The 15929-nt window shown below is 52.1% G+C and overlaps 1 protein-coding gene across 4 annotated transcripts in view; it reads left to right on the plus strand.

The window, feature by feature from the left end:
• The window catches only part of Dlgap4 (DLG associated protein 4), a 160449-nt gene that overhangs the window by 94561 nt on the left and 49959 nt on the right, over positions 1-15929 (plus strand). For 3 of the 4 annotated variants that reach the window (XM_028855600.2, XM_028855598.2, XM_037205373.1), the window contains 3 exons: positions 750-864; positions 1863-1913; positions 4558-4798. In XM_028855600.2, coding sequence (XP_028711433.1) covers positions 750-864; positions 1863-1913; positions 4558-4798 — 407 coding nt within the window. Of the gene's footprint in view, positions 1-749; positions 865-1862; positions 1914-4557; positions 4799-15698; positions 15819-15929 lie in introns of those variants that run through there. The other variant, XM_028855603.1, reaches the window with a different exon arrangement.

Consider the following 15929-nt stretch of genomic DNA (forward strand, 5'->3'; position numbering starts at 1 on the left):
GACACATCCGCATCCTGAGGTCCTTATTCCAGCCCCAGCAGTGTGTCACCCCCATTCCATGAAAGGGGACCATGAGGTGGCATCTCACCAGGAGCTCTCTACAGAAAGCTGGAGTCTAGTCCAAGCCCTATGTCAGGACCCCAAACAGACCAATGCTATGTGTTGTTTCTAGAGGAAGGCTGGGGGGCTCCAGGGTGAGATAATGTGAGAAAGAGACAAACTGGGTCTGCATAAGGAGAGTCCTTACCTGGACATCATAGTGGCCCTGAGGCCGTCCTTTTGGGCATTTTTAGGTAAATACCAAGGCTATGGGCCTCTACCTACCTTTCTCTAGTCTCTGGAATTGCACCAGATTTTCAGTTTTGTAGACTTGAACTAGCTAAAAACCGTCAAATGCAAGCACAGTCTGCCACCTTGAGGCCACAGTGGGCATGACAAGTAAGGGCTGCCTTCTTGCCACAAATCTTACAAGGTCTCCAAAGGTGGGAGTTCTTTTGCTTGGAGCCGCCGCTGCCGCCGCCACCACTACTGCCACCACTACCACCACTACCACCACCACCACCACCACCACCACCACCACCACCACCACCACCACCACCACCACCACCACCACCACCACCACCTTGCCAAGGCTGGCGGTGCTTCCATTTTCCCCGATGAATGATCCCGGACAGTCTTCTCCCTCTGGCCTCAGTTCCCCCAGGCTAAACAGTGGGTGGGCTGAGCCCTGTCTCCCCACTTCTCCCCAGGAGTCTGGACCGCTTGGATTCAGTGGACATGCTGCTGCCTTCCAAGTGCCCCAGCTGGGAAGAGGACTACAACCCCATCAGTGACAGCCTCAACGACTCCAGCTGCATCAGCCAGGTAAGGGGGACTAGATCAGGGGCTTGGCACAGTGCTATCCTCTGCCCAGAGTGCTGCACTCAGCTCCCTCCTCCAGTGTCTCAGGCTTGGCTCAAATGTCCCCTCCTCAGAGAGGCCCCTCCTGGTCACCCTGCATACAGTAGTCCTCAATGCTGTTCCTAGACCCTGCTTTCCAATGTCACTGCCTGGAATCGTATTAGTTTGCTGATTTATATGTCATTCTGCATCTTGAGACTAGGAGTCTCCTTGCATACTGTCTTGTTCCCTGTAGGTCCCCGTGACCTAGCCCAGCACCCAGCCAGGCAGAGGCTTACTGGGTGTTTTCTTAGTAGGCATGTCACGTCTTGCCTCACCCATCTCCCCGGCTCTCTTTTTTCTCAGTCTCCCTGTGTCTGCCCTCCCATTTCTCTTTCCCTCCTTCCCTCTCTTCCCTTCTCCCCTCCCTCCCTGCCTTTTCTGCCCTCCTTCACCACATCTTCCCTAGGTCTCCTGTGTGTCTTCATCTCCATGGTTCTGTTTTTCACATCCTCTTTCTCCAGCCCTGCCTGACTCCAGGTACCCGGAATACCTTTGCCCTTAGCTATAAAGAAAGATATTAGGAATCTGCTGTGTTGGGGGGTTCCCACAGACTTTACCCACTGTTCCTTGTCCAGCCCAGGCGCCTCTGACTTTTCCCTTCCCCAAAACTTCACCCCTAAAAGGTTGGGTGCCATAAGCTGCATAGATAGCCACAAAGTTACACATAGCCCAGAAAACGAAGGCCTGGGTACCATCTCTGATCTGTGTTTCTGGCTGGGCTACCTGGGTAGACAATGTATCCATGGAAGAATGGAGAATGCACATCCTCATTTATGCTAGTCCCAGAAATGAGCTTCCCATCCCTGAGAAAGCCAAGCAAAACCTCTTTGAAACAGAATCCAGCTTGGGGTGGGGAGGAGTCCTAAGAAGCCCAGACCAGGCCTGGCCTTCCTGTAACCCACACCTCCTCTCTCCTACAGGTTTTTGGACAGGCTTCCCTGATCCCCCAGTTGTTTGGCCATGATCAACAGGTTAGTATGTTGCCACTCTCTTGCACCCCAAACCAGAGTGCAGGGTTGGTCTTATGCCTTCAGCTGAGGGGTCCTAGCACCCAGCCTGGATAGGTACAAGCAGAGCTGCTGTTAGGAAGGCATCCCCAGTGAGGATGAAGTCCAGTTGCACATTTGTGTCCTGACTCTGCACTCCCTGTGGCTTAGTTTGTTCTGAAAACTAGGACTGCATGAGCCAGGCTCTGTGGATGAACAAGAAGTCACTGCAGGGCAATGGAACTTCTCCCTAATGCCTTCTGCCTCCCCCTGAAGCCTGGGTCAGGCCAGGGACACTGGTGGTTCAGATGCTCCCTAGCCAGTTTGGTATCAGCTAGGTGGTACCGCACTCACTCCTGGAGGCCCTCCCTCTGCCTCTCTCCCAAAACCTGGGTTAGATCAGGAAGACTTTTGTTTGGACAGGTTGGGGGCTGGGAGGCATTCTCTGCCAGGTCCCAGATCCCCCAGTTTTCCCCTTTCCAGAGCCCCAGCAGGACCTTTAAGGATATGGGGATGTTGAAGTGAATGTGGAGACTTTTCAGCTTGATAAAAGTTGGCAGATGGGATGTCAGTGTGGCTGTATCTGGCTGCCTGAATTGTACTTCCTATAGAGATATAATTTCCTGGAGGGTGTCCCTCTCCTCTCAGCCCCAAGGTCAGAAAAGGGGGGCAGGAAATGCACTTGGAACTCTTTCGGCCTTTCATCTTAGCCAGGAGTGGGCTTGTCTCCCAGGGCACATACCCATAGTGGCGAGGCTTGTGCTGGCTGTCTCCTGATTCCAGCCATGCATGGTGCGTTACAGGACATTACAGGACACTAACATGCAAAGCCTATACATAGGAAGCATTCAGGGAGCCTCACACAGACTCCTTGACACCTCGGCGCAGTTTGGGAGCATCTGACTACACATTGATAAACACTTTGTTTGTTCATTCCACACAGCCACCTGAATTGTCCAGTGCATGTGACCAGCGACTCTTTCCTGGACCCTGCTCAGATAATGAGTTAGCTCGTGTAATCTTGGTTTTGTTGTTTTGAGACAGGGTCTCATATCCCAGGCTAGCCTTAACCTTCCGATGTAGCCCACCTAGCCTTGGAATCCTGATCCCCCTGCCTTCACATCCCAAGGACTGAGACGGGCAGCTGAAGCCAACTGTCTTCTAGTCTTGACCATTCGCTTTCTGAGCTCTTCTGTTAGGGAGCAGCTCCAAAGCAAGACCTTGTTGCCCTGGGCAGTCACAGAGGCTCTCAAAATACCTGTTTGCAGCTTTGAAAGATAACTGATGCTTTAATGTCCTCTGTAGGTGTATTTTGAGTATACCATGTGGCCTGATTTTAACTTAGCAGACTGTCCAATAGAACTTCCTGCAGTGGTGGCCAGTGTTTTACAATCCATATTTGTCCATGTGGCTTTTGACCCAGTGAAATGTGGCTAGTATGGCTACCAAACTTTATTCAATTCTAACAGATTTAAGCCTGAATGGCAGAGTCGCATGTGGCTCACAGCTACCACATTGAACAGCACAGGTTGAGACCTTTTCAAACATCTTCCCAAATGTGTGAAGGGCCATCTAGGCATCTGACCTAAAGGATCCACGGACTGTTACCCCGGCCGTTTCATTTCGTGCAGACAAGGAGAGGAGAACTTAGCAGAGGGCTGACCCAACCCAGATCCATCTTTCCTCCACATGATACTCAGTCCACTGTGCCTCCTGCTGTAGCTACGGGCCCCTCGGGCTTCCACCTAGGGCCCATCTGTGGCCAGCTGACCCTTTAGCTTATGCTACATGGTCCCTAGCTACCAACATAGCCTGAAATTGGAGTCAGTAAGCCCCACCCAGAATCTGCAGTGTTATGTGTGGCGAGGCCCCCCTGTGTCACACCCCTAGCTTCCAATTTCCAGGATCCTGGGTGGTCATCTCTGGAGGGATGCTTAGGAACTGTGTGGATGAGCTAAAGTAAGTTTGGGGTGGCAAACATACCCAGAACCATTCTCCACATTGCCCTAGCAGACATCAGTGGTCCTCACGGCCACTACCCTCATTCCAATCTGTCTTCTTCCACAAGCTACTGCACCAGCTCGTCCCAGCCTCTGCTCCTCCAGACTGTCTCCCCACACCCCAGCATCCACTAGACTATCATGCCTTACATGCATAGCTGGAGTGCTGCTCTGCTCCGTCCTCACTAGGTACCCTCGACAAATATCTTCCTTTCACTGGCCCTTGAGGGTTGTTTGGTTTTTGTTTTGTTTTTGCTTATAGAAGTTAGTAGACCTTACAGTGGTAGATATCCACCACACCTAATAAGATCCCTAGTCCAACATTCAGGGCAGGCATTACTAATGAATCGCAGCCTTCTTTCATGCTGAATTGAGGTGTGGTCTTAAACTCTTTCAGTAGATTAGTACAGACAAGAAGATTCAGTCTTGTTAGCATCCTGTAATATCCCAGCACTCATTGTGGCTGGAAGAACTGAGGCCCACCGAGCTAAGAGGGACTGTTTACTTAATTGCCTGCCTGTGCCCTGAGTGAGGTGGAAGGAGGAGAGACAGGCTAGGATCAGGCAGGAAAACCCTGCAGCCCGGAAGCTGAGTAGACCTCTGATGCCTGCCTCTCTCTGTCTGGACAGGTCCGGGAGGCAGATCTGAGTGACCAGTACGAGGCAGCCTGTGAGTCAGCCTGCAGTGAAGCCGAGTCCACAGCGGCAGAGGCACTTGATTTGCCGCTGCCCAGCTACTTCCGCTCACGCAGCCACAGCTACCTGCGAGCCATCCAGGCGGGCTGCTCGCAGGAGGAGGACAGTGTCTCCCTGCAGTCCCTCTCCCCACCGCCCAGCACCGGCAGCCTCAGCAACAGTCGCACGCTTCCAAGTGAGTACCGGAATGCAGGAGGGTTGGTGTTTTTGTTCCATTTTGTATTGTTTACAAGGAGAACATGGGAACTGTTCCAGGGGGCAGCCTGGGGGGGTTGCTGGGGAGGAACCCATAGGTCCCCACAGAAAGAATGGTGGAGAACGAAAAGGTGGCCTTGACGCTGAACTTCCCACTGGCAAACTGAAACCTAAACAGGTGGCAGAAACAGACTGTCCAATGGGCAGATGATGGGGAAGTCTGGAACCCTGGGATCCCTGGCTGCTTTCTGCATAGACAGTCTCCTGCTGGTAGGCGGGATTTACTAAAAGGAAAACACCACTTCGGATTAGCTTTAGACAAACCTGTAGGGAGGGCAGGAAACTTCAGGGAAGACAAGAAGAGTGTAATGAAGGGTTAAATCTGCTCCCAGTCTTCCCAGTGGGGTGAGTTTATCCCTCATATTCACAGTCAGGATGGCCTGGCCTTCCTCAGATTGTTTGGACTTCTCTAAAGATGAGAGCACTAGGTAGTCAGACCAAGGGAGAACAGTGCAAAGTCTGGGTTAGTTAGACAACCTTGAGTTTCCTTTTCTAGTCCTTCTTCCCAGGCCCCATTTCCCCATCTCTAAGGCAGCCCCTAGAGTCCTGGGGTGCTGAGGACTGTGCAGGAGGCTCACCTGCCATATTCTCACATGCGCAGATCCTAACTGAACACCATCTGCTGGGATGTGACAGGTAGTGTTGTCATAGCTGCGTCTCAGCCTCAACTTTGACCTTGTGTGATAATGGAGGGCAATGGGGTTGAACTGAGTAAGAAAAGATGGCTCCTTCAGGTGCTCAGCTGGTGTGTGGTGTCACAGAGATGTACACAGGTAACCAACATACTGATTCAATGAACTGGTCTCTCCAGGGAGCAGAGCGGAAGAGTGGTCCCACTTCACCGCCATCCCCTCCCCAGACCTCCCCTCCCCAGACCTCCCTTCCCCTCCCCAGACCTCCCCTCCCCTCCCCAGACCTCCCCTCCCCTCCCCAGACCTCACCTCCCCTCCCCAGACCTCACCTCCCCTCCCCAGACCTCTCCTCCCCTTCCCAGACCTCCCATCCCGCCCCTAGTGGATATGCCAGGGCAGATAGATCCCTAAACTCTGGCCACTTGCAGACCTGAAGGAAGAGCCTTGTTTTTATGTTAAGAGTCCAGTCTACTGCAGTCTCAGGACTGCAGACCAGTCTGCCCCGCTCTCAGGCAGCTGCGCCAGGCTCCTGCTACACCTGGAGAACCTTGGTGGGGAGCTAGGTGTCGTGGTCAGTGTCTCCCCCGATCTTGTTCACTGCTGTTCTTTCTGGTTCTACTGGTTCTGGAACTCCAAACAACTGAAGCCACAGGGCGGTGTGGCTCTGATTTTTTGTCCTGTCTGGAAGGGGCTTCCTGGTACCTTCTTTCTGGGCATGGGCAATGCTGCTTCCTACCCCCCTCAGCTTCTCCATGTGGTGGTCCTTCATCTCCACTCAGCCTTTTTGCTGGGCAGTTTGCCCTAACAGAGCCCTCTGAAGACAACTGCAGCCCCACCCCCACCCCATGACCTTTAACCTGTGTGAAAAGCAGCATGGTGCCTCCTAAAACGTGGAGTATGGAGAAGGAAGGCTCCACGAGTGCCTTCCTTCTAGACCAGCTGTCGTCGAGCCGACCAGCTCCTCCACTTTCCAAGGCTCCAGGCTGGGGTGGGGACTGCCATTCTATGGCTTTGGAATTCTTGAATTTGGAATCCAGACAGCTCTGCCAGGCTGTCCTAGAACTCTGCTGCATTCCCGTGGAAGTTTCAGGTAAAGATCCCATTCTCTACATTCTCATGCCCCTGAGAAGTTCTTAAAGAATAAGATGGGCTTAGAAGGACACAAAGCATCCACAGAAATTCACTGCAGATAAACCCTCACCCACCAATTTCCTCCAACCCCCATTACTCATGAGTGAACAGCCTGAAGATTCACGATAAGCTGTGCATCCCAGAACCAGGCGGGGCCCTCAATGACTTAGCTCTCGCCTCAATAACACTACACAGCAAACATAATACAGCAATGGACATTCCCAGGTTTGTCGGTCTTCCCTTCTTCTCCTGAGACCCGAGGTCCTCCTGGGATCTCTTGAAGAGGGCAGAAGGCAGGCGAGCATCAGTCCTAGCACATGCGAGGTTCAACATGAGCAAACCTCCGTTGGCTAAAGCACATAACTGAGCTCTCAGTCAAGGGTGAGGACCTTCTCATTAGTGCAGAGAAGACTGTCCCAATGGCAAAGGGTGTGAATACAGCGAGGGGCGAAGAATGGGTGGCAATATTTCAGTCTGCTGTATCCCAACCTGAATCCATGCCTCTCTCATAGAGAAAACACTTATCCACCCAAGATCTCCCAACTTCATACAGCCAGTGTCGATCCATGATTTGTGCCACAGCTGCTGTAGCTCCTCTTGACCCATCGCCTGTGATCTAAACACCGGTTACCCTCCCTGTAGCCAACACCCTCTTCCCCCAGTGAAAACTTGACTTAGCAAAATACGGACAAGACAACTGCCGCTTATACTCTGTTCAAAAGTGAAAGACCAGGGATTCAGGGACTTACTGACTCAGGGTGATTCTGAAATCCTTTTGGACAACCTCATGAGCACATCCTTTGAGATAGGTGAATATTCCTGAAGATTTCCTACACTGAGTTCATATTTATCAACTCTGGGCTTCAGCCTGCTTCCTCCCTAGGACAGTAGAAGGGTACATCTACTTTAGCCAAAGCTGATTGGCCTAGCTCAAACACATTTAATTTACTCAATTTAATTTCATGTAACTGTTTATGCCAAAGTCATATCCACAGCCACTTTTGATTTGGGCCTCTCTTTACTTAATTATTCCTACTTTGGGCATGTCAGGCTTCTGTGGGACCACACCACTGAGTTTCCTGATAGCTCCTTTGACCACCTGAGAAGTACGTATGTGTGTGTGCATGTGCGTGTGCCTGTGCCTGCTTTCTGTATGTGCACTACATACATGCAGGTGCCCATGGAGGCCAGAAGAGTCTGTCGGATCCCCTGAAACTGGTGTTACAGCCAGCTGTGAGGTACCAATGTGGACACTGGGAAACAAACCCCATCCTCTGTAAGAATAGCAAATGCTTTTTTTTTTTTTTTTTTTTTTTTTTTTTTGAGATAGGGTCTATGTAGCTCTGACTAGTCTGGAACTCCCTATATAGAGCAGAATGGCCTTGAACTCACAGAAATCAGCCTGCCTCTGTCCCTGAGTGCTGAGATTAAAGGCCTGCACCATTGCACTCAGCCTGTGTGGTATTTTAACAGGTAGTGACTTTGGTTTGATCTTTATCCCAGGCTTTATCTTAATTTGAGAATGATCTACTGGCTGGAGGCTGAAGTTGACAGATTTATTTTCCAACTCAGCAAGTTCTAGGCTCTTCCTATTTCTCCTAAGTGTCCCTGACAGACAGATTGACTGTTCCTTTTGTGAGTTCTTCTCTCTTTAAAGTCCAAAGGAGCCAGCTCTTGCCCGAGTGTGTGCTCACTTACGTCACTATATGTGACTTTCACGGAGGGTTCTGACCCACACAGATCCCAGGCATCTTTCTCAAGCCTGCTCTAGGAGTGCCTAGTTGCTTCCTCACTGCTTGGTCCTGGAGCCAGTGTGATACTCTTGGTTCTTACTGCAGCCACCTCTACCTTGTGTACCAATCTCAGTACTGCTGTGGGGTGAACAGTGAGGAACAGCAGGAAGTCCTTATTCATGAGTTTGCAGGTCGGCTTGTAGCTTGAGTTTTTCTGCCTTTCCCACAGTCAGGACAAATCTTTGTCACCCGCCAGTCCCACAGCCGCTCAAACCCAACCAAGTAAACACAGAGACTTTATATTGCTTACAAACTGTATGGCCGTGGCAGGCTTCTTGCTAACTGTTCTTATATCTTAAAGTAACGCATTTCTACAAATAACTATTCTTATATCTTAAAGTAATCCATTTCTACAAATCTATACCTCGCCACGTGGCTGGTGGCTTATCAGCGTCTTCACATGCTGCTGGTCATGGCGGCGGCTGCAGCGTCTCTGGTCATTGCGGCGGCTGCAGCGTCTCCTTCTGCCTTCCTGTCCTTTTATTTCTCCTCTCTGTTAGTCCCGCCTATCCTTCCTGCCTAGCCACAGCCGATCAGGTTTTATTTATTAACCAATCAGAACAACTTGACATACAGACCATCCCCCAGCACAGCCAAGTGCAGACCATCTCAAACACCTGCACTCAGGCCCATGGTCCTAATCATCCTCTATACGGACCTGCTGGGTAACACCACAAGGAACCCAAGAAGGGCTCCCACAGGACATACAGAACATCCCACAGCATCGGCTGGCATGGCTCCCTGTGTCCTATTCCCTGCGCCCAGAGACTGTTCAGGAGTCAGTGTCCCAACCAGGCCATGTCCTTCCCGTGGAGGTGGCAGAGGATAGGAAGACAACCTCATTTTGTAACACATTTCAAGTCTCTTGGTTTCACATCTGCAAATAACCAGTTGATCAAAGCAAGTCACTAATCCAAAGCTGATGCCACAGAGCTTCTGTGAGATATAGCAAAGGGCATGAATACAAAGAAGAATTGAGAACTGAGATCACTGATTCAGTCTCAACCTCAGTATCTCTCCATCCACCTATCCATCCATCCAACCACCCACCCATCCATCCGTCCATCCATCCATCCATCCGTTCACCCACCCATCCACCCATCTCTCTAGTATGAAAATGGGTTTGGAAGGATGGTTCAGTTGGTAAAGTGCCAGCTGTGCAGGCATGAGGACCTAAGTTGATCACCAGTACCATGGAGGGGAAAGCCAGGTGTGGTAATATACCTGTCTTAGTGTTCTATTGCTGTGACAAGACACCATGACCAAGGCGACTCTCTTTGTTTGGAGAGGGGGAGTGGTTCTTGACAGGGTTTCTTTGTGTAGCCCTGTCTGTCCTGGAACTTGCTATGTAGATCAGGCTGGCCTCTAACTCAGAGGTCTTCCTGCCTCTCTCTGCCTCCCAAGTGCTGGGAGTTAAGGTGTGAACCACCACCATCCGGCTCAAGGTGACTCTTTTTTTTTTTTTTTTTTAAGATTTATTTATTTATTATGTATGCAGCAGGCTAGAAGAGGGCACCAGATCTCATTACAGATGGTTGTGAGCCACCATGTGGTTGCTGGGAATTGAACCCAGGGCCTCTGGAAGAGCAGTCAATGCTCTTAACCTCTGAGCCATCTCTCCAGCCCTCAAGGTGACTCTTATAAAGGAAAACATTTAATTGGGTCTTGCTTACAGTTCCAGAGGCTTAGTCCATTATCACCATGGTGGAGAGCATGGTGGCAAGAAGGTAGGCATGGTGCTGCAGAAGAAGCTAAGAGCTTTACATCCTGATCTTAGGCAGCGGGGTGGGGGTGGGGTAGGGGGGGTGGGGGGGGGTGGGGAGGGAGGCAGGTACTGGGTCTGGCATATACATTTGAAACCCCAGTGACACACTTCCTCCAACAAAGCCATGTCTATTCCAACAAGGCCACGCCTCCTCCTACTTGTAATCCTTCTCTAACAGTCACCAACTAGGAACTAAGTATGCACGCGTATGAGCCTGCGAGGGCCACTCTCGTTCAAGCCACCACAGCCTGTAATCCTAGCTCTGGGGAGACAAAGACGGGATCCCTCACCAGTCACCCAGCCTAGCCAAATCAGGACGTTTCTCAAAAATCAGGTAGAGACTGAAAATGACACCCAACATATACACACCCACCCACATCTGCATGTGCACACACGTGAATAAATGTGTGTATACACACAAAGTTCTGAAGACACATATATAGTGGCACTCATATATTTACATGTGTACACCCTAATTCAACATACCCCTGCACACAAAGTACATGCCTGTGTGTCTCCATCAAAGCGCAAGCCCACACACCTGTGAGGAAAGCATGCCTTAGTAGACTGACACTCCCAAGTTTTCCCACCGGCCTTCACTGTAGATTCCAGTGACAGTCACATACCTGCTCCTGCTTGTCCTCTGCTCCTCTCTCTTGCTCAGCAGGTAAACTCACATGCCACCTAGGAAAACCAAAGCCACCAGATTTTCAGGTCTCTGGCGAGAGCTGCAGCTGGTCCATGTGGTAGTTTTGTGCTGGGCACAAAAAGAAAGGGCATTGCTCCTCACAATCCTTCACCGCCATCTACTGAAAAGTCACCATGATGCTTTTACTTCCACCTGCCAGAAATTACATCTGTACTTTTTGTGATTAGCACCCAAATGCACAAATGGGGCATCTTTTTTTATTTTTATTTTTTTTATTTATTTTGGTTTTTTTAGACAGGGTTTCTCTGTGTAGCCCTGGCTGTCCTGAAACTCTCTTTGTAGACCAGGCTGGCCTCGAACTCAGAGATCCGCCTACCTCTGCCTCCTGAGTGCTGGAATTAAAGGCATGAGCCACCACACCCAGCTAAAATGGAGTATCCTTAATCAGTGTAAAACTTGTACAGCCATACATGGCAACTCTGCCTGTCATCACCCCCTCTACACAGACACGCACCAACACCTAGCCACTGTCTCCCACTCAGAAGGTCCCCCTCCTGCCCACCCTGCCCACCCCTTTGTTCTGAGCCTGTGTTGCTGAGAGGCATATAGCTCTTTGTCTCCCCCCCACACCCCGCCCCGACATGTGCTCACAGACCAGATGCAGGCAGGTGGGAAGAGGCGGGTGCAGGGTGTATACTGAGGCAGTGGGCGCCTAGCAGAAGCCACTGCTCCAGAGTGGCAGAGCCAGGGCATGCGGCTGCCCACCCACTACTCCCTGCTGGCAGCCTTCCCAGCTCTACCGCCAGCACCGCCATCCTCCCTCCCCCTTCCTGACCCAGTTTCCACATTCCAGAAATAGCTCTGGCAGGTGACTGGCAGGCGGTCCGCAGTGGCTCAACTGCCACTTGTACATGCCCCTCCCCAGCCAGAGGACACCTAGGAGGGGACCTGAGGGCCATGCTGTGACCCTGTGGTCTGCCTCGGATCCTGCTGCCTCTCCCGTCATCCCTCTGAGAGGAAGCCAGAGCAGTGAAAGGCTCCCTCCCATCCCTTCCCTCGGCTCCCCCACCCCTTCTCTCCCTTCTGTTTCTCCTCCACCCTCTGTCTCTCTTCCTTTCCCTCCTCTGAGCTCCCAGGTCTGGGCTTCCCCTCCTCCCTTCCACGTCTTCCCACTCCCTCTGAATCACATCACACAGACTCCGAAGCCAAGACACCACACAGGGACCTCAGCAAGTGGCATGGGGGTGGGGGACTACTGTGTGGCACCCTGATCCTGCCAGTTACATTCTGTCTTTACATGTGAACACAGTGCAGGAGAGAGAGGGTGTACGCGCGCACACACACACACACACACACACACACACACACACACACACACACACACCTAGGCTTAGGGTCATTCTCTGCCCATACTGGAAGCTCTAGGCTGAGCTGGCTAAATTCCAGTCTAGAAAATATTCCTGCGTCCTGTCCGGAGGCGCAGAGCTCCTGTCTCAGTACTGCTGTGTCACTCTGAAAAGGCACCTGTCCCTCCGGGGCCTCACGACGGTGATCTAGACCTTGGGTGTGAGGAACGGTCTTATCTGTAACCATCCAAGAAAGAAGCCGCTTCTTTCCCTCTCTTTTTGTCCCTTCTCCCATCCCTTAGAACTCTTCTGGTTTCTAGGATTCCTTTTCCTTCCCCTACACATATACATAGGAAGGGAGGTGAACAAAAGCCCTTAGTTTTAGCTGGGTGGTGGCGGTGTATACTTTTAATCCCAGCACTCCGGAGGCAAGGCAGAGGATCTCTGTGAGTTCGAGGCCAGCCTGGTTTACAAAGCAAGTTCCAGGACAACCAGAACTGTTACATAGAGAAACCTCATCTCGAAAAACCAAAACCAAAACAAACAAACAAACAAAATCTCTCAGTCTTGTCTCCCAAGCCTAGTCTACTCTAATCTTTGGTTATTCCACTGCAGATCCCTGTCTGCTCAGCCCATCCAATCCCCAGACTGTCAGGCAAACATTCTGTGATTTGTGTGTCATTTCTGGTCCCTGGAGCTAAGGATTGAGATTTAATCTGAGTTAAGCAGATTAAATGTGCCACCATGAATTAATGATGTCTGCCATGGCCAGAGTAACACAAACCTGCCATTCCTGACTTAACCCAGTTATACACACACACACACACACACACACACACACACACACACACACCCCTACCTCGGATTGGGGGTGGGGTGGGTGGTTCACAAAGCCGCTGCAGCCTAGAGGAAGTGTCATAGTCAAGGTCACTCAGCAAATAGGTCAAGGAGAAAAGTTTCTCAAAGCCTTGAGTTCTTCATTGTCATGTGGGATTAGGAAGGAAGCAACCCAAGGACTTGACACAGAGCAGGAGAATCATCTGGCAGCCAGAGCAGGATTACAGAGGCTGCCACACTGGTCAGGCAGGGGACAGTGGCCCCATCAGGGCCATAGGGTCAGAGGTGATAGGATTCAGGAGACCTTCCCCGGAAGAATATCAACATTTCCTGCTGCTGAAATAGGCGTCTTTCCTGACTGGGTAGAAGGCAGGCTCTCTCCTTGGGTTCTACCGTGCCTTTGTCCCAGATATTCCTAGGTAACTGAGTGCCTACTATGAACTGAGTTCACAAATTATCACTCATCAAGGTCCGTCCACGCTGTCGTCATCCCCCACCCCCACCCCACCCCTGCCCCAGACAGGGTTTCTCTGTATAGTTTTGATTCCTGTCCTGGAGTTCACTCTGTAGATCAAGCTGGCTTCGAACTCACAGAGATCCTCCTGGCTCTGCCTCCCAAGTGCTGGGATTAAAGGCGTGCGCCACTGCCGCCTGGCAATCCAGAGAAATACGATCCAGACCTGAGGACTGATGAGCAGGCCTCCAACCCAGAATTGAAACTTTTAGGCCAAACAAGAGAGGGGCATCTGGTCACCCTAGAGGCAGAGCAGTGCGTGAGTCTACTTTCTATCACTGGGATCAACACCATGCCAAAATCAATTTAGGGAAGAGCAGGTTTATTTCATCTTACCCTTCCATGTCCCAGTCTGTCATTGTCATTGAGGGAGGTCAGGACAGGGACACGGGGAAGACTGTTTACTGGATTAATTCTCTCTGGCTTGCTCAGCTACCTTTCATGCATAACATAAGGAGCCCATTCTGGGCTTTTCGCCCAGCACAGGGTTCCTAGCGACTCAGTGGCTTAGCAGTTCCTGGTTGCTCCTCTTCCCCATTCCCTGCTCCGGCATTATTAGCTTAACACCCATGGGGGGGGGGGGCTCAGCCAGGTTCAAGCTGGGGATTTTAAGTATGGATATAGTTTCAAAACTGAAGCTGGGTGTGACAGCGCACGCCTTTAGTCCCAGCACTTGGGAAGCAGGGGCAGGAGGATCTCTGTGAGTTCGAGGCCAGCCTGGTGCGGAACAGCCAAGGCTACATAGAGAGACCCTGTCTCTTAAAAAAAAATTTAAAGGGGGGTGGGGGGTGGGGGTGGGGAGAGCTTTCACTTCTCTAGCTGCCAGTTCTGCCAGGACAACACCTATCTGGAAAGAACCCTTTACCAGAATCCCAGGATCCCATAGGAGGATCTAAGGCCTGCCTGTCAGCCCCACACCTCAGGCCTGGGTCCAGCCAACTCCACTTTGCAGGGAGGCTAGCCTGACTTGGAGCCCCTGGGCAAGAACCCAGTCAGTACACAGACGATTCCCCATACACACAGTACAGGACCCGAAAAGATCACCATCAGAAGGTCTCAGATTTGGTGACGTCCAAATTGAAGCTGCCCATGAGTTCTTTTCAATCCACTGAGCTGGATTCAGAGGGTCAAAGACTCCATTGTGAAAGTTCTGTTTCTGCCTCATTTCTCTCCAGGGGACATATGGGACCCACAAGTCCCAAAGAGAAAAGGGGACTTGCCCAAGGTTATACACGGAGTGTGTTACTGAATTGGAAGAGTAGAGGTGAGATAAAGAGTTCTCATGGTGGGTTGGCTTGGGGTGTCAGAGCCCATCAGGAATTTACTTTGCCTTTTCCTAAGTCAAGCAAATGAAACGGAATACTAGCACGGTATAGCCAGCTACTGCTTTTAAAGTGCCTAGCACGGTGCCTGGCATCAAATGAGCTTGTTGCTCTCTTCATCCTCACGTCTTAATGCAAAAGGAAGACGTCTACTGGAAACAGCGTTACCTTTTCATTCCTCGTAGCCTTCCATAAGATCCAGATGAAGAAAGCGCAGGCAACCGGCTTGCATTAGCCACCAGGCAAGATCTGCCTGTGCCTGGCAAGCTCTGTAAGCAGAGAGCCGGTCTGCGGGAAGGGAGGGGACTCAGGGAAGAAGCAGGAATGGGTTCGTACAGCATCGTGTGCTTTTGTCACATTTTACAGAGAATGACAGGCACGGAAAGGTTGATCACCTCTCCTAAGGTCACACAGGTGTGATACTGAACTCATCCTTAGGATCCTTGGAAGCGCATCCGGGGATGGGAGGGGCAACCAGAAACTGCTAGGCTGCTGAGTAGCTAGGACCTGCGTGCAGGACGAAAAGCCCACAGTGGGCTCCCTCCTCAGCCTCAGTTTCCCTACCCACAGCAAGGCGTCGCCACCGGGGTGGCCCGCACGGACACCGGGCCGCTCCGCCTGCTGTACAGACCGTGCGTGGCGTTCCAGCTGGAACCGGTTTGGCGGGGCGGTCCGAGAGGGCGGAGCCCCCCCCAGCTCGGGCATGCGCGAGCCGGCGTGGGCGCGCGCTCCCTTTCGGGGCCGGCGGGCCAGGGCGTGGGCCGCGCGGGACGCGTGCGCGCCTGCGCAGCTTCCCCGGCGGCGCGCGCCCCCTGGTGGCCCCGGAATCCCGGGCGGCGCGCGCGCGCGGCTGACGCGAGGGGCGGGGCCGGCGCGGGGCTTTAACCCGGAGGCCCCGCCTCTCGGGCGTACAAAACCGGAGCCTCGGGCCGGGCCGCGTGAGGGAGGAGGGTGAGTGCCCGCCACTGGCCGCAGCTGCCGCCAGTCCGTCCGTCACTCCGTCCGTCTGTCCGACCCACGTCGTCGCCGCCGTCGCCTCCTCAGCCCGGACGCCCGGGGCCC

Source organism: Peromyscus leucopus, chromosome 4, assembly GCF_004664715.2.
Source record: "Peromyscus leucopus breed LL Stock chromosome 4, UCI_PerLeu_2.1, whole genome shotgun sequence".
NCBI classification, from domain to species: domain Eukaryota; kingdom Metazoa; phylum Chordata; class Mammalia; order Rodentia; family Cricetidae; genus Peromyscus; species Peromyscus leucopus.